At 39.2% G+C, this 17,855-nt stretch overlaps 1 protein-coding gene across 2 annotated transcripts; it reads left to right on the top strand.

Moving 5' to 3' along the window:
- Positions 1 to 3,415: 3,415 nt before the first annotated feature.
- On the top strand, positions 3,416 to 16,098 carry nxf1a (nuclear RNA export factor 1a). Of its 2 annotated transcripts, XM_061725567.1 has the most exons (22): positions 3,416 to 3,595; positions 3,730 to 3,789; positions 4,645 to 4,849; positions 5,757 to 5,922; positions 6,021 to 6,104; positions 6,295 to 6,399; positions 6,513 to 6,593; positions 6,741 to 6,810; positions 8,097 to 8,185; positions 8,278 to 8,385; positions 8,477 to 8,586; positions 11,190 to 11,226; positions 11,436 to 11,504; positions 13,005 to 13,060; positions 14,510 to 14,617; positions 14,765 to 14,823; positions 14,932 to 15,047; positions 15,160 to 15,202; positions 15,313 to 15,391; positions 15,569 to 15,751; positions 15,854 to 15,914; positions 16,015 to 16,098. In XM_061725567.1, the coding sequence occupies exons 2-22, from the start codon at positions 3,747 to 3,749 to the stop codon at positions 16,051 to 16,053; spliced, it is 1,911 nt and encodes a 636-aa protein (XP_061581551.1). In that variant the 5' UTR covers positions 3,416 to 3,595; positions 3,730 to 3,746; the 3' UTR covers positions 16,054 to 16,098. The 2 variants fall into 2 exon arrangements, with proteins under 2 accessions (XP_061581551.1, XP_061581552.1); XM_061725568.1 differs by lacking the exon at positions 3,730 to 3,789 and having other exon boundaries at positions 3,416 to 3,661.
- Positions 16,099 to 17,855: the final 1,757 nt, after the last annotated feature.

The following is a 17,855-nucleotide window of genomic DNA, read 5'->3' as shown; positions in this document are numbered from 1 at the left end:
ATCTTTATTTCGGTTTTTCTTTATTATCAATTGTTTTCATCGAATGCTTAGGTCCAAGGGGTGGGTTTGGAAGGGGGTGAGAATATGTGTTAAATGTTTGTTTAACATCATTGTGGATGCCACCGTTGATAATAAGAAAATCATTAAAAATAAAATAATAAATAAAAACATTTGGTCACAAAAAAAGTAAAAAAAAAATGGGGGAAATCACAAAATTACGGAAACTACTGAGCAGAAAATTGCAGGCACCCTGTAAGGCTAACTATGCTGTACATCCATTTTTACGCAAACGTTAAACCGTTTAAGTGTATTATCAATATCAACAGACAGTAGTAAAAACTTGTTGTATTTCTTTTAACAGATTGTCTAAAAATGTAACCATTTTAGAAAATGAGATAGTAACAAGTTTTAAGTTGCTTTGGTTCACTGCGTCAAGGCTGATTTTTGGTTCCGAGTTACACCAACGCAGAGGTTACGCCGTAGCCTACGCGGCGACGCGCGTACACTACGGCGTAAGCTCTGCGTTGGTGTAACGCGGAACCATAAATTAGCCTTCAGGCGTGTCAGTGCGCAGCTGCGTGGTGTGCCGCCTCCACCAGGGGGCGCCATGTTGCCGACGTGAGAGCGGGACTCCGACCTGCAACACCTAACATAGCCGACGGAAAATAGGAAAGAATATATTATTCTATAAAAATACATATAAATAAATATTATTCCAACAACGTTGGATTAATTTAGACTTTGAATTTGTCCAGGTTGTATCCGTGAATATAGCTGTATCAACAGCTAACTTGTCTCAGGTAAAGATGTATGAAGACTACGGCGTTAGCACCTGTTGAGTAAAACTGATAACTGCGACTTTTCCTTTGGATTTTTAACAATTTCACTGCTTTTATATAGATAAACGTTTTAACCCAAGGGTAGGATTGGGGATTCATTCCGGATGGACCATGATTCCGTTTCGGAGAAACTACCCCAATTTAGCCGTGGTGACACGTGTGTTTAGCGACGGTAAGTGCTTTATCTTCAAAGTTATGGACCGGAGTGGATTTTCGTATAGTTGAATTAACTCTTTGTGTTTTGAAGCTCAACTGTTAAAGGACGTGATGTTGGGAAGTGTAGTCGTAGTTTAGTGTCGAGAGGTAAATGCTGCTACAGCAGCCACGTGGTTTAAGGTCAACTTCAGGGTGAACATCAGTTTCTCTGTGATGAGTTTGGTGTTGGCCAGGAATACTAGAGGACAACCACCAAACTCAAGACAATGAGTACTGATTACATGAAATGACCAAATAAACCAATTAACCTAATCACTGACCTTAATATTCACAACTTTGAGGAGGAAACAAACGGGTGTACTAATGACTACTGTCACTGAAAAAGAACTGTAGCTGTTTAGGTTTCGATAGTTAACTTTTATGTATGTATATAAACTGTGTGTGTGTGTGTGTGTGTGTGTGTGTGTGTGTGTGTGTGTGTGTATGTGTGTGTGTGTGTGTGTACACACATGCTGCAACTTGGGCTGCTCTGACTAAATTGGAAATCTCAATTTAAGGAAATATACTGGTGTCCAGGTATATAATTGACCAGTCACGGGTAATCTGAGTAAATGCTGCTCATTTCATTACAATGCAATATTTATTTTTATTTTTTTTTTATTTTATTTTATTATTATTTTTTTGTTCTAATCTTTATTGTAAGCACTTTGAGACTTGTTCTTCAGGTGAAAATGCGCTCTATAAATACAATTTTTTATTATTATTATTATTATTATTATTGTTATTATTATTTTGCTGGGATGCACAATCAGTCACACCTCCAAATATGGCAACATTATTCCCCTTCAGTAGATGCTCTCTGCAGCAAGTCGGCTGTGGTCCCCTCAACATTTTTTATGAAGTCTTTTATGTGTTCATTTAGGGCCTTTAGGTTCAACAGACGCTGTTATTAATTTTTTCTGGTTTGAAGTTACTTCAGCCTGAGTTAGGCATGTGCAATGGAACTGTAAAAAGCCATTGCCCATGCAACTCCTACACCATGATTCACCATGACTATGCCAACTGAACAAGAGATCCTCCTACTTAGTAGATTTAGAGCTTGTGTTGCAATCATATAGTGACTTGGAGCACATCTTTCAGCAGAAAACAGCACCAATAGTGAATATTTAACCTGCCACAGCAGCTGCTGATCACCTTCTACACTGCCATCATTCAGTCTGTTCTCTGCAGTCCCATCACTGTCTGGTTCGGATCGGCCACCAAACTAGACAGCCACAGTCTGCAACGGACAATTAGGTCTGTGGAGAGGATAATTGGGACTAACCTCCCATCTATCCAGGACCAGCACTGGTCCAGGACCAGGAAACGGGCAGGTAACATCTCTGCAGACCCCTCACAGCCAGGACACAGTCTGGCTGAACTCCTCCCCTCTGGACGGCGCTAGAGCTCTGTACGCTAAAACCTCCAGACACAGAGACAGTTTCTTCCCCCAAGCTGTTGCTCTGATGAACTCTCATCACTCATAGAGTCTCAGAGAAATCAATCAATCACCGTGCAATAATAATAATAACAGTAATTATAATAACACAATTATATGCTGTAAAAATGCACCTTCCAATAATCATATCAACCTCATTCTGCTGCACCTTTCTCTTTTTAAAAATTGTATATATGTTAATAAGAGTTGTCATTTGTCTATTACCTATTTACTGTAGAGTGAGCGATAACAACCGAATCAAATTCCATGTCTTGTCTGACCTGCCAAATAAAGGTGATTCTGATTTTGATTCTGAACTGGCATGGAAGAAATTGGAGAACCCAGATTTAAATAGTTACAAACAAAAATAGACAAATGGCTCTTATTAAAAGATATATCATTTAAAGTGAAAGGTGCAGCAGTATGAGGTAGTCATGGTTATTGAAAGGTGCATTGTTACAGCATATGATTGTGGTCATTATTATTTCAGTGGTTGATTACTCTGCAACAGCCTGTGACAACTAGTACAAGGCACAACGTTTGTTTTTTATAAAGAACATTTTTAATCGTTTTTTTTGTGAGTAATAGAAAAAAAATAACTTCAAAACACAAATATCCGTCGTTCTGTGTAGAGATGCTGTAAACAAGTGTTCAGGATGGGTTTTATTTGAGCTGATTTATGGTTCCGCGTTACACCAACGCAGAGTCTACGCCGTACCCTACGGCGTAGGCTCTGCGTCAAATTTGCTTTAACGTTGCAAACAGACCACCTCCTAAACCTAACAGTTGTTACCAATATACGCCCAAGCTATTAGATACAGAAATGTCTGTTCTTGGACAAGTTGTTTTTTCTTTCTTCAGACATAGCTCTAAGCTCTAAGCGCCTTTATTGATGTATTTCTTCCCCGGAAGAGGAAACGCGTGTGTCGGGTGTTTCCGTCGTCTTCCCTCACTGTTAGCAGAAACAGTTGCTAAGCTACTAGCCCTCCACCACGGCGTGCCACCCGTCCTTTGTGTCTGATCTCAACCCCCTGGGATGATCCGTGTTGTTTAACTCACTCGATTTCGAGTCTTTTGGAGAGAAAAGGCAAAGCCCGCGCACTTATTTCTCTTTCCACCCAGGGTTGAGTGTTGTTTTTGTGAATCCCACACTACAGAAATATGGCGGACGGCGGGCATTATTACAACGGTAAGAGCCTCGTTCACCACAGCTGTAATCTGATGTGTTTCTCTGCTACTTTCGTCACTATTCTTCAGATCATGGAGAGGTGACGATGAGGAGAGAAGTCACATCCACAGATTTCATGGTCCAAGGAGGTAACACGTTAGGAGCTGTGATTGTTACATAATAGTCACAAGTACTTACTCAGTGTTTCAAGACTGGAATCTTGTCATCTAAAAAATGTCTAGCTGGTGTTTTTTAGGTGGAGATAAACGAGCTAAGCCCTTTTGAATACAATTGTTGACGGTTTCTCTGTTTTCATATGGAAAGCTGCTCTAAATCCAATAAGTGTTCTTAATAGTAATGTTTTTCCTTTTAATTTTCCCCAGCTCTAATAGAGCTGGGGGAAATTTGATTTAGTGAATTGCATAAAATTAAAGGACTGGGACATGTCTGTCTACATAAAAATGACAGAATCTTAACCAAAAAAGTTTGGGCTTTTGTTGTATAATGTTTAAATAAACACATGGTAATAACTGAAGCAACACTTAAAAGGGTATCAACTGAAATGGCATTTCTAGGCAGGGTTTGCTGAAACGTGTGAATGCCACATTAGCTAAAATTATCATACTCTGTATTCATTGTTTTTAATATGTTAAACCTGGTTTGCTTTGTTTAAAAAAAAAAAAATGAAATTACATTGCTTCTCTTGCTACCCATTTGCGCTATGGCTATTCTCATGATGATGCTGCTGCTTCATTTTGATATTTTAATTGCAAGTGATGTTTTAATAACTTTACTAAGTGGTCTGTCTGACATCAGATTTTACAGTCTACACTGCTGATACGTTGATTTCACTTTAAAAATTGAAGTTTTCCACGTTGTGGGGAAAACACAAATGTATTTAAAGAATGTAAATTATTGCCCCAACTGAAACATATTTGCAGTTCTTTACAGCAGTGTTGTAATAGTTGCAGTTATTTAAGTTAAGTTAAACATTACTCTTGCAGAGCATGATGACAGAACTGCCCCATATCGCAACCGCAAAGGAAGAGGCCACAAGGGTCGGGCATTTGACAGGTCCCGCAGAGATCGTCAGCGGGGAAGCCACTCAGGAGGGTTTGGAGGTCCTGGACCCCGCTCCAGACTTGACGAGGGAGATGGCGACATAACTATGAGTGACAGCTCTCAGGACAGTAACTCCCAACACAGATTGTAAGTACTTTTTCTTTTCATAGTGTTTCCAGATTTTTCTTAGGTCCAGCACAAACTGCATATGCCATATTGCTTATGAGGATATTAAATCCTGCCATATCAATGCCATTATTCTACACTCAAACTGGTTTTTAAGTGTCTACAGAACCTAGCACCAGATGTTTTATGTTAGTTAGTTAGCAGGCAGAATAGTGGTAGGATCACGAGGGGAACAACAAGTGGTAACTGTAAGGTTGAACGCCGTAAGACCTCCTTTGGGCAGTCAGCGTTCTCTATAAAGGGCTCTCAAATGTGGAACACACTGCCAACTGAGATAAAAACAACTCAAGATTTTAAGGTTTTTACTAAAAATGACAAAGACTGGTTGAAGCAAAATCAGAAATGTACGCATTTTTAATCACCTGTAACCGCTAATAGGGTGCTCTCTTGCAAGCTGAGAATTGTAAATAGGATATAGCTTTGCATGTTGAAAATTGAATGTATTTTTGTCTTCTTTTTCTCCTTTCTTTCGTTTTCTTTTACTAAAAGCCTAACTAGGGACAGGAGATGGAAACTAGCAATAGCTATAATCTCTGTATGCAGAACATCAGTCACATTGGCTTGTTTGTAATGAGTGAATGTGATCACATGTGAACCTGCATTGTCCCTATTAAATAAATTAAATTACTAGTTGCAGGTAAATTGTTTATGTAAGTGATTCTTAAGCATTGGAAAATATTGGCCAGAAGCACAAGGTTCTGGAGGATTATATTTTATTTATTTTATTTTTTTCTGTTGATGCACCGCTATTGCAGAGAAGCTAGACGTGTACTGTGGTTTTTTTGGCTGAAACACCACAGAAAATGAAAATTTTTATACAGTCTAAAAAAGAAATGTCTTAAAAACACAGCATTCTCGTCTTCTTTAGCAACCCATACGGAAAACCGTTTCGTAAAAGAGATGGGCGGTTTGACAGAGACAGACAACAAGGCAAAGGAGGTGGTGGTGGTAGAGGAGGTGGGGGCAACGGTGGCTTCAGAGGAGACAGAGGTGGGGGAGGCCCCAAAGCGCGGTCAGGCTGGTACAAAGTCACGGTGTGTATTATAACATTTAGTCTCTGCACATCACATAGAAACACCTATACATTTAAATTTGTTAGATGGGATTATATTTTGCTTTTTCTATTTGACAGATACCACATGGAAGAAAATATGATAAGAAATGGTTAGTGACGGCACTCCAGAACATCTGTACAGTTCCTTACGCACCTGTTCAGGTAAATTTCAGCACTGTCTGGTTTATTTTTGTGTCTTTGTACAACTCTCAGGGTAATAACGTTTAGAAATAATTTGTGAGTAAAGCTTAAGTCACTTGTGTTTAATATTTGGACCATTTGTTGTCCCATTTCTTATTTTGATACATTAGTAAGTTTGAGATTTTGTCTCTGTCGTCTCCCCTCTTTCCAGTACCACGTTGACCACAATAGGGTCCATTTCTATGTGGACGATTCTGCTGCTGCCACTGCTTTACACAAATGTTCGCACAAGATTACAGACACGGATGGTTATAAGGTATGTTGGGGTAATGATGGATATTATCTGTGATGATGATAGCAACATCAATCCACCTTATACAATGTCTTATATTACTCACTGGTCTTTGGTCCCCATCTTACCATCTTTAGGTGGAGGTGCATGTCAACCCAAGTGATCCACCATCCTTCCTTCAATCTGACCTAAAGCCAGAACATTTGGAACACTTGAAGGTGAGTTTGGTTAACTCTGTGTACTTGAATGGAACTGGGACATGAAGTACATTCACTATGTATCAAAACTCATTAAATTCATTGCCATGTGAAGATTAACTGTTAGCTGTTCTGGTGATATTTATTAACTGTTTTTTTTTTTTCCAGCAATGCATGGCAAAACGTTTTGATGGTTCCCAACAAGCACTGGACTTGAACAATATTCGAACAGACCCAGGTAATTATGTCCTCATGCCTATGGACACAAGTCAGATGTATGAGACTATGCTGAATACATAATCTGTATGTCATGTGGGAGGATCTCTGCAGTTATCATTTCAATAACACAGACTAGAAAATCTAGTTGCATTTTTTTTTTCAATATTATGATTGCGATTAAATTAAAAATAAATACATTTTCTTTTACCTCCTTTTTTTGATAAAACTTAATTTGTGATTTTATTAATAACACAATATTATATACAATAAATATAAAATGTTCTTCCAATAGACTATGCATCTTTGTTTCAAGTTGTGTATATTTTTAATTTAGTCAGTAAGTACAATATACAGACAATTTTTCTTATTTTTTTTTTAATTAATTTTTTTTTAAATTTATCCCCCACAACCCAAATATTTCCACACCGTGCATGTGCTTGCGGTTCCTCTAAAGCAGGGGTGCCCAATCCTGGTCCTGGAGAGCCCCTATCTAGCATGTCTTAGATGTTTCCCTGCTTCAGCACACTGTGATAAAAGTAGCTGTTTCAACAACAGAACTGTCCAGACCTTGATGACAAGGTAATGATGACGAGTAATTTGAATCAGGTGTGAGGAAGCAGGGAAACATCTAAAACATGCTGGATAGGGGCTCTCGAGGACCAGGATTGGCCGCCCCTGCTCTAAAGTTTCGGCTGATCTAGCTTCTGACTTGTATTGAGACAGAGGACGTTGTAGACGGATTAAAGCAGATTAAAGTTGATTCAGTCGATTGCTCCACTCACTCTTGTGTCCCGTGATAACCTTGTAATCACTCATGTTGCAATTTATCATATTGCAATATTATTGCATATGCATTTAATCATTCAGCCAGAATTGTGTTTGTCATGGTACTATTTGATGTGGATAAATGCAGAGAGCCTTCCTCCTCTATGTATCCCTTTCATTGCCCAAACCCTTTGAAGCTGCCAATTGTATTAATGAATCTTAAGTTAATCGTGTAGCCATCTGTGTAAGATGTACAACAACAAACTCATGAGAACTCGCACTAATTGTTTGGTTCAGCTATTAGTTTGTCTGAGAGATCACAGTGCCCATGAGGACTTTGATGATAAAATCTTGGTCTACAGCACTTTGTTTTTTGTTCATAAGCTGCATTGTTGAAAGAGGTTTTAAACATTCACAATGTTTAAAATAAAAAAATGTTAATTTTCCTAGTACCTGAAATTTTATGTACTGCCACTGATAATCCCCAAAGTTTGGCCTCTTTATATCATCATATTTATAGTTTTACTTTATACTTTACAGACCTGGTGTCCCAAAACATTGAAGTTATCTTGAACAGGAAAACAAACATGGAGGCTGTCATTAAGATAATTGAAGAAAACATTCCTGAGGTAAGAATCAATAGTGGTTTGGAAAGTTGATCATATGGTACTGAAGACATGGCTCTGCTTGAGTGTGCTTATTGTTTTTCTTGTATTCTCAGCTGACAAGTTTGAACCTGAGTAACAACCGCATTCACAAACTGGATGAGCTCGCTGAATTGGTTACCAAAGTGCCGAATATGAAGACCCTCAATCTATCTCACAACGAGGTGCGTTAAGTTGCCAATTGTTTAGAATAAATAGGTTAACTCAAGGCTTTTTGTTGTTTTCTGACATCACCATCTGCTTCTACACCTCCAGTTGAAGTCGGACCGGGAGCTGGACAAATTGAAAGGCCTCAAGCTGGGGGAGCTGTGGCTAAACCGGAACCCCCTGTGTGACCTCTTTAAGGACCAGGCTGCATATGTCAGGTCAGTCCATGATTCTGGGGGGTAAAAAAGAAAATAGTGATGTCCAGAAGTGGTTTTATTGGTTTGACTCTGTGTTCCTAATGAGGACCAAGATGAAACACCTGTAAGACAGGAGTATCCAACAGTGTGCTGCCAAAGATCTAACCATCTGCATGTGTTTTAAGATGACCCCACTGAACCATTTCCCCAGCTGTCGAGAAGGAAGTTTGAGGTCGAGAACATCCCACTGTTATTGACTGACTGAATTTTTCTTTCTGTTTTTCATTTATTTATTTGAATCTGTGGCTGTGAATCTGTGGGGGTTTTTTTTGATGAGGGAACTGAAAGTCTCTAGTGATTTGGATGTGCATCAGTTCCCTTAAACATACTGCCAGGTTGAAAGACTAGCACATCCTTTTTAATTAACATAACAGTTGGGTTTTATTAACATGTACCCAGCTAAACTGTCCCGCCTACACCATGACGGTAGGGCCAGGGGGATGGGACAGATTCATGCATAGCTTACTCTTAAAGATCATCTTCTTGGAGTCAAGTTATGTGCATGTACCAGTGCACATACAATGACTTCTATTAACTTGCGTGCTATAGATTTAGGTATTTAAGGCTTATAGATTCAAGGAAAAGGTCTGTTTTTGCTTTACGTGTTCCTTCCAACTTGATTATTTCCATTTCAAGCAAAATAAACATGTCTCTTCCAAAAGTTGGTGACAAAAAACATCAAACTTAACCTTGTTTTCTCTTTAGTTTTCTTAAGTTTGTCTCCCTTTGAACAGCCATCTTCTCTGCGGAGCACCCCTTTCAAAGTCTCTCATCTTGGGTTTTCATATTCTCAGAGATGCTGCACCCACTACTCCCCTGCTGAAATCTCATTTAGTTATCCCACAAACAGTTGTAAAACATCAATGCGCTCCTTAAATACAATAGGAAGCAGTTGAGCATGGCACTCTGATAAACTGTTCTGTTACGGGCCTTCAAAATGAATCCAAAGGGATCTGTTGAGCAGTACTGCTAAATCTTCTTATTTTCTATATTGAAGAATGAAAACCATTTTCATCATGACAGATGTTTGGATGAAGCAAAGAAAATCCACAGCCAACGAGTCCCCTCCCCTCATAGTATCCCTGCCCACTCGGCCCCCTCTATTTGGCGAGTATGGAAGGCTGGATAGCCCATGACGGGTAAGATCCCACCTCGAAACCCCGGGACAACCTAAGGCAGGCACAGTCACGATTACTCAGCCTCAGTCCCTGTGACCTCAGACTCACTGAGATCATGACATGAAGACATTGAGAAGATGGGACTCTTTGGGTAAAGCCGTTGGGCTGAGGCGGAGTGGGGTATGCCTCATCAATGACAAATGATGAGCCAAAGAGAGAAAGCAGTGTGTTTCTTCCACTGCGTTTCATCTTTCATCTACGACAGACCTCTGCTTTTCATTGAATGAGGTGGAGAGTTTGGAAGAAAAAAAACTTCAGAGAGAAATAAGTTCTGGACTGGAAATTGATGGCTCAGTTTTGCTTTTAAAAACTGCTAGTGGGAATAAGTTTGAAAACACTTCCACTTTTCAATACCTGTAACCAGTACTGAAGGAGGAGGAAAAAAAAAAAAAAGTCAGTCTAGTAAATCAGCGCTCTCATGTTTAATAATATCGTCATCCCTCTGTAACCAGAGGCTTTTCCTCAAATTATGGTTGAAAAATAAATAAATACAAAATGTCTACAACAAGCCAGGTGAAGTTGCATGGAGAGCTGTGCCATGTCTTCAGAGTATAATAGCCAACCAAGTGGCGCGTGGCGCAGGGAGAAACCATGAGATCAGTGGTGGGACTACTGGGTCCAGCTCACTTTGAGACTTGCTTTCCTTTTTGTTCAACTCTGTCCTCAGGTTGTCTTTTGCTGATTTAATGATGAGAGCAGACACGGACAAAATGACTCACTTGATTACTCAATAGACATTGGTGTCTCTTATAAATGTTGGGCTACCTGTGCCAGTGTCTGTGAATTGTATCTTTTTATTTTTTGGGTGATGTAGACTCTTCTGTTCCCCAGCATCTTGGCCAGAGTGTGTGTGTGGGGGGGGAGTTGACACACGACTAGTGTAGTAACCACCTCTCTCCCAGCTATTCACTTCAAAATTCTTTTACTATTTCCAAAGGGTTGTATGTGCTGGTCTCCAGTTCAGACTGGTAGATGGTGGCATGTTTGTGTGTGTGCTCCTTAGAAAAGTGGGGTTGTGTTGCTCTTCCATGTCAGATCTGTGTATGTCACCATAATGGGGGGAGAGGGTGAGTATACCTGCTGGTAAGTACACTTTGGGATCGGAGAAAAAGGCATGAAAGTTAGTCTATTTGTGGAATTACTTATATACAAAAAAAGATAAAATCACACTTGGCAGTGGTTGTAAGTTTACCTATTTGTACTTCTACACATTAAACTTTCTCCTTAAAAGTTTAGAATCTTAAAATTACAAAAGAAAGGAATACGTGGCAATAGGTGGATCAGGAGGTGTGTTTGGCAGTGGTATCTGGGGTGATAAGTATGATTTGTATTTGAAGTGGCTTGAAATGATAACTCTTATGCTCTTGGTTTTTGTTCCCGTACCAGTGCTGTGCGACAGAGGTTTCCCAGGATTCTGAAACTGGTAGGTCCACTTGTTTCTCAAGCTTTATTTTTCTTCTCTTTCTAATCATCATGCCTCCTTTTGTCAGTATTGCATCAAACACAAGAACAACATGAGTCTCCTGGCATTCAACCATTTTTGATCTGAATTTGCAACAAATGTCATAATGCTGGGTTAACATGCAGCATGTTTTTGACATTATTTCTTTCTTTGCATGTGGTTTTCCTCAGGATGGTCTGGACCTTCCCCCACCCATCGGATTTGATGTTGAGACGCCCACCACCATCCCCCCCTGCAAGGTTGGTTTGTTAGTATTGTGTAGTTCCACTCACACATCAAATTCTTGTACTGGTGGTGTCTTCTGGAGTGGATGGTATTTAATAGGATCTCTCAATATGTCTTAATATGTTAGTAGGTGTGTTTCCTTTACCCCAAGATTTACGCAAAACCAAATATCGAAAAGAAATCCTGTAATGGAAACGGAACTAATTTGAAAAACTCATGAATATCGAATAAACCCTTTTACGCTCCCAGGAAGTGGTTTTTCCAGCCAATTTCATGATTCACTATATCGCAAAAGTGTAATGGAAATGCTTTTTGTGAATTGCCACGTCCCTGGCAGGGCTGGATGTAATTTAGCCAGTCAATCTTAAAGGTATTGTGACATCATTTTTAACATGCTTTTAACACTATTACAAGTCTTGGCCAACATCCCTCAAATGTGTCTAAAAGAGTGTAACAAGAAAAACTTCACTCTAGTACTCTTTTCCTGGCTTTTTATTACAGTGTTTTTTTGCGCCGTGAAAAATGCTTCCTTTCCCCCCTTTCCTGTCAATCATTGCTCCGCTCCTCCTCCAAACCAGCATGCACGGAAAAGCAGGAGGGCGAACCACAGCAAACAATCATAAAAATAAAGGCATGCAAGCAGCACTGTCCCCTTATCTTAAGTCCAGTCAGTGGCCGCGGGTGTTCTTAGCAGTTTTCCTCTGGTGATTAGAACAAAAGAGGCTCTAAACAGCTCCGTGTTAAGCCTCATTTATGGTTCCGCGTTAAATCGACGCAGAGCCTACGCCGTAGGGTTCAGCGTATGGTGCGCGTCGCCGCGTAACCCTACCCCGTAGGCTCTGCGTCGGTGTAACGCGGAACCATAAATCAGCCTTTATGGCGCGCTGGAGAGGAGAGGAGACAGGGAGCTGGGTGGAGGGGGCGGTGATTTAGCGGATCGTTACGTAACGATCCGCCACCAAACCACATGCGCCGTTTTTGCATAGTTATGCGGAAAATCCCAGAAAGCACACAATACACTGAATGTTAAAAGTTAGTTGTTTTTTGGGTGTAATTGTTGTCAAGACACCCAACAAAACACAAAAAATCAAGAAAAATGTGTTTTTCATGTCACAATCCCTTTAAGTCATCAAAATCTGCTTTCCAGCTGTTTTTGGCCTCATCAGTATGAGATAGTTTTCCTGCAACATTACTCAATCTTTATACATTACATAAGAGCTTTACCCTTGAATTCTCAACAGCAGGTGCAGTGATTGCAATGATTTATCAAAGATTAAAGATGGTCAAGTCCAAAGTCTAGATGTTCAAGCTACGCGGAGAGTTACGAAAATTAAATTTATTCGAAATACAGCGATCAATGGAAACACCGACCCCTGCAGCGCTACCTTTAGCAAACTTTCAGAGATTCTACTTTCTTTTGCACAAAAGTGCAATGGAAACATAGCTATTCACGTTTTAATCGGCATTGCTCTCATTGATGTGGCTAAACAATGTTTTTGTTTGTTCTTTTTTAGGGCAGCTGCTTTGGCTCAGACGAAATCAAGGTCCTCATCCTCCGGTTCATACAGCAGTAAGTAGCATTCATTTGTAACACAGACACCCGTCCCCCCTCTGAATGGAAGTAATTCTGTGGAAACATTATCCAAATAGTCATTAGGGTTGTGCATTCATTTAAAATACGTGATATATTTAAAAATTGTGTTAAAAGCAATTTAAGCAACCGTTTGTACGAACCCAGCTTTGGCTAAACGCAACAGTCATTGATTTCCCTGTCCAGTCAACATATTAAACGGTATATCCCGCTGTCTCACAAGTAGAGTTATATCACCAATTGTTATGTACTGCTTTATTTATTTATATATTGATACGAACAACCCAGACATCCTGAAAAATTATAAAAAGATGGTAAACTTTGCTCAATGGAGAGACCAAGGAATACGGTATCTGCAACATGTAATCATAGGTGGACGGTTTGTACCTTTTTAATACACTCACTGTTCAATATGGAATTAGCAGTAACACATTTTTAGAATACCAACAACTTAAGTCCATAATAAATAAAAAATATAAACTCAACCAATTGGACCTACAACTTCCCGCTAAGATAATAGAATTATTGAACCTAAGCACCCAAAAGTTGCTATCGAAACTTTACAGGTTAGTGTCCAAAATAGACAAATCAGTCTCTCTTCCGATTTTAAAATGGGAAGCGGACCTCTCTCAACACCGACCAGATCTCTTGGTCACAAATATTTTTACTTTCACTATGACAAAGAACCCAAACTTACAACTTATACAGTACAAAGTTCTTCATAGAATACATTATACAGGACAAAGGGTGTTCCAGATGGGTTTTGTCAACTCTAATATCTGCTCACAGTGCACAGAGAACACCCCTGATAATTATATGCATGCTTTATGGTTTTGTACACCGGTACGGAAGTTCTGGATGGAGATTTGTGAGGATTTATCCACATGGATCAACTACAGAATTCCAGTGTGCCCCACGATATGCATACTAGGTCACTTGGGAGACATTTACATGGAACCTAACTTGGTACACTTGGTTCTCACTGCCTTATGTATTGCAAAGAAAACCATTCTAATGAATTGGAAACAAAAGTCCAACTTATGTATTAATCACTTTTGGAATCTTCTGTCAGATGATATTAGTAGTGAGATAATGTCTGCCTCCACTGAACATTTGGCCAAACTGCATTCTCTCTGGTCTCTGGCTTCATTACCTAGTGGGGGCGGGGGGGTGGTGGTCCCGTAGGCCTTGGGGTTGGGGGGTCAGCTTGGGGGGCTGGGGTGCGGGCCTCTGGTGGCCCCTGGGGGGCGGGGAGTACATTTTTTTTTTCTTCTTTTTTTTTTTACAAAAGGGGGGGAAAAAAAGATATTGATACGATACATTTTCTATATACTGTGCAACCCCTACTAATTCCTGAATATGGGATTTAAACTGAAAGAAAAATTTCAAACATAAATAAAGGAAAACAAAACCCTGGCTGTGTTGCAGGTACTACAGTATATACGACTCGGGGGACAGACAACCTCTTCTGGATGCTTACCATGACGGTGCATCGTTATCCCTCACAACACCTTACTCCACCCAGAACCCCTCGAGGTAAGGACATAAAAATGCATATGAAGGAATGAGTTGTATTTTATTTATTTATTTAATGTTTCAACCACTATGAATCTATTGGGTGATTTACTTAAAAGGTTTTTAATGTAATTCCACATTTTCGTGGCCTTCCTTTCTGCTTTTTAGGAGCAGTTTGGGGGAGTATTACAAAGACAGTCGAAACCTGAAGAGGATCAAAGATACAAGTAAGTCCTGTTCCCTGCAGAGGAGTTTGCCTGTCGTAGTGTCTCGATTATGGTTAGAAATTTGTTTTAGATGTGTACTGATGTTTCTCTTAATCTTGCCACCTTTAGCAATGCGCTTTCGACTGCTGAAGCACACACGATTGAATGTGGTGGCTTTCCTCAACGAGCTGCCAAAAACGCAGCACGACATTGCATCTTTTACTGTTGATGTAAACACCTACACAGTGAGTTCATGCCTGTTCTGTCGGACTTGTCACTTTTATTTTCACTTTGTCCTTTTTTCTAATTGTGCAATTTTTTTATTTTTTTTTCATTTTTTTTTTTTTTTTTTTACAGAACACACTACTGTCATTTACAGTGAGCGGAGTCTTCAAAGAAGGTGAGTTGTATCATCATGAATGTTGGTTTTGTTTCACAGTCTCGGAATATCTGATCTGTAATACTGACTTTTTGTGGATAATGTGTGTCCCCCCCCCCCCATTTTTAAAGTTGTCGTTGATGGGAAGTCACGAGAATCCACAATGGCCTTCTCTCGTGTTTTTATAACAGTTCCGGCAGGAAATTCTGGGTAAGTTTGCAGGACTGAGTGTTTTGTATGTGGTTGTTTTTTTTTTCCTTTCACTGTGTACCAAAATGTGCAATCTTGTTCAAGAGTCTTGAAAACTGAATATGAAAAATAAAAAGGGTTCACTTGCTCCCGCCAAGACAGTAAAACTTAAACCGTGACATTTGTGTCTGCTTTTAGTTTGTGCATCGTAAATGATCAGCTTTTCATCCGGATGGCAACAACCGAGGAGATCCGCAGAGCATTTGTGGCTCCTGCCCCGACTCCCTCTTCCAGTCCCGTCCCAACACTCACTGCACCGCAGCAAGAGATGCTCACAGCCTTCTCAGTGAAGTCAGGCATGAACCTGGAATGGTCGCAAAAGTATGTCTTTCGTCTCTCTGTCTCTCTTACACTCAAATATATGTAATTTGATGGTGTGCATGATACCATGTAATTATAATTACTAAAACATTTCTGTTGCAGGTGCTTGCAAGACAATGAGTGGGATTTCAACAGAGCGGCACAGATCTTCACACAGTTAAAGGTAACCGGAGTTACACCCATCCTTTTCATTTCCTCGTAATTCATCACTTTGTAAAAGTTGTCATGCCAAAACCCTGAAATAACTCCTATTTTCTCAACAGACAGAAGGGAAGATCCCAGATGCAGCCTTCTTAAAATGAAGAGTTTAGTGGAACAGCTGTGAAATAAAATTTGCTGTAATTTTATTTATGGCTTTTGTTATCTTTTATTCTCTGCCTTTTTTTCTGTTGAAAATCACATAGATCAAGTTTACTTGTGTTACCGTTTGAACTGCCAAATACCAGCTACTTGACCAGAGTACTGATGATGCTGTTTTAGGTTGTCATTGTAACTTTTCTTTATGGTCATTACATTAGACACTAGTAAACACTTTTGGAATAAAAGCAAGGCCATCGTTTTAAAATGTTTTGTTTGTTTAAGCAGTTTAAGAAATGTATGTTTCACTGAAGCCTGTCAAGAGAAAATAAAGTACTACAGAAGTTATCTATACTTATAAAGCATGTTTCATGGTCTTTGTGAATAAATAAGAGACTTGTGGGAAAACTGAGCTAATGCCATAATGGGTGGAATGAAATGGCTGAAAGTGGACAAACGGAAAGTCCTAGAAACTACAGATTTTGGACAAAGTTAAACATGGGAAAATGAAATCTGATATATTAGCTTTCCTCTGTCACTGGTAATACTTCGGGTTGTTTTTCTGAAAGTAGTAATGTTCCAACTTAAACATTTTAGTCCTATTGCCCTTTAATGAATGTGATTTTCACATTTTATTTTTGGGGACATTCTGATATTGGCCAGGCCCCCACCCTCTTTCACACAGACACACACCAACCCCCCCACCCCTCCACCCCCCCAGAAGTGAACGGGGCTAGTACCCAATAACTTTGCACTATTCTGCAGAAATGTACATAATATAATTGCACTAGACTTTTTTTTACCAAACTACCTCCTCGCACTACTGTAAATACTTCCACACTGGGAATGCTGCAATCACCCATGTACATACTGCAACTCAAATCTGTTGTAAATCATATAATCACATCTCATCTGTTTATAATATATATCACTCATTCATGTCTGACCTGCACCTCATAACAACAGTATTTATTTATTAATCTGCACTGTGTACATACATACTTATATATATGTGTATATGCTGTACATTGTGTTTATTTCACTGCACAAGCACTTCCGGTTAGATGCTAACTGCATGCCGTTGCCCTGTACTTTAACATGTGCAATGATAATAAAGTTGAATCTAATCTAATATTTTTTTAAAACTTTATTTAACATTTCAAAGTACAAAATTCCTTTGAGGAAACATTTGATTGCATCTGAAACATAACAAGCTCACAACACACAAGCGAATATGTATACCTATACATTTGTTTTCTAAGATTAAATAAAATAATCACAAAATAAATTAATCACAGGGGTACATTTCAACAAAAGTGTTTAAGTGTAGCAAGATTGTAACTTAAAGAGTAAGAGGCTTTGACATGGTTTCACATAAATCATGTATAGACTGATAGTACCTTTATGGATGTTATATAATTTTTTATTTCGTTTTTAAAACAGACTATGGAGGGTTTGTTGTTTTTCCATTTATTTTTATGTATATGATATTTTCCCAAAATGAGTTTGTTGATGTTCACCATCTTGGATACCTTCTTTGGCAGACCATCCATATAAATTATGACCTGAAGCTTGCTAAACATACAGTTGTTGATCCCAACCAGCGATAAACATCTTGCCAAAAAGTGTTCAATTGTTTCGTGTTCTGTCTTACAAAATACACAAGGATCTACTTCAAAATTGAACCTTCTCCTTAGGGTTTCAGCAGCAGGATAAATATTGTTTATTATTTTAAACTGAGTTTCTTTTGCTTTGGGTGAAATTGGCCATTTAATCTAGCTGCTGTATGTCTTTGTTAATGTTACTT

The sequence above is a fragment of the Cololabis saira genome, chromosome 7 (assembly GCF_033807715.1).
Source record: "Cololabis saira isolate AMF1-May2022 chromosome 7, fColSai1.1, whole genome shotgun sequence".
NCBI classification, from domain to species: Eukaryota; Metazoa; Chordata; class Actinopteri; order Beloniformes; family Belonidae; genus Cololabis; species Cololabis saira.
Note: the sequence above shows the minus strand (reverse complement) of the source record. Positions and strands in the feature narration are given on the sequence as shown.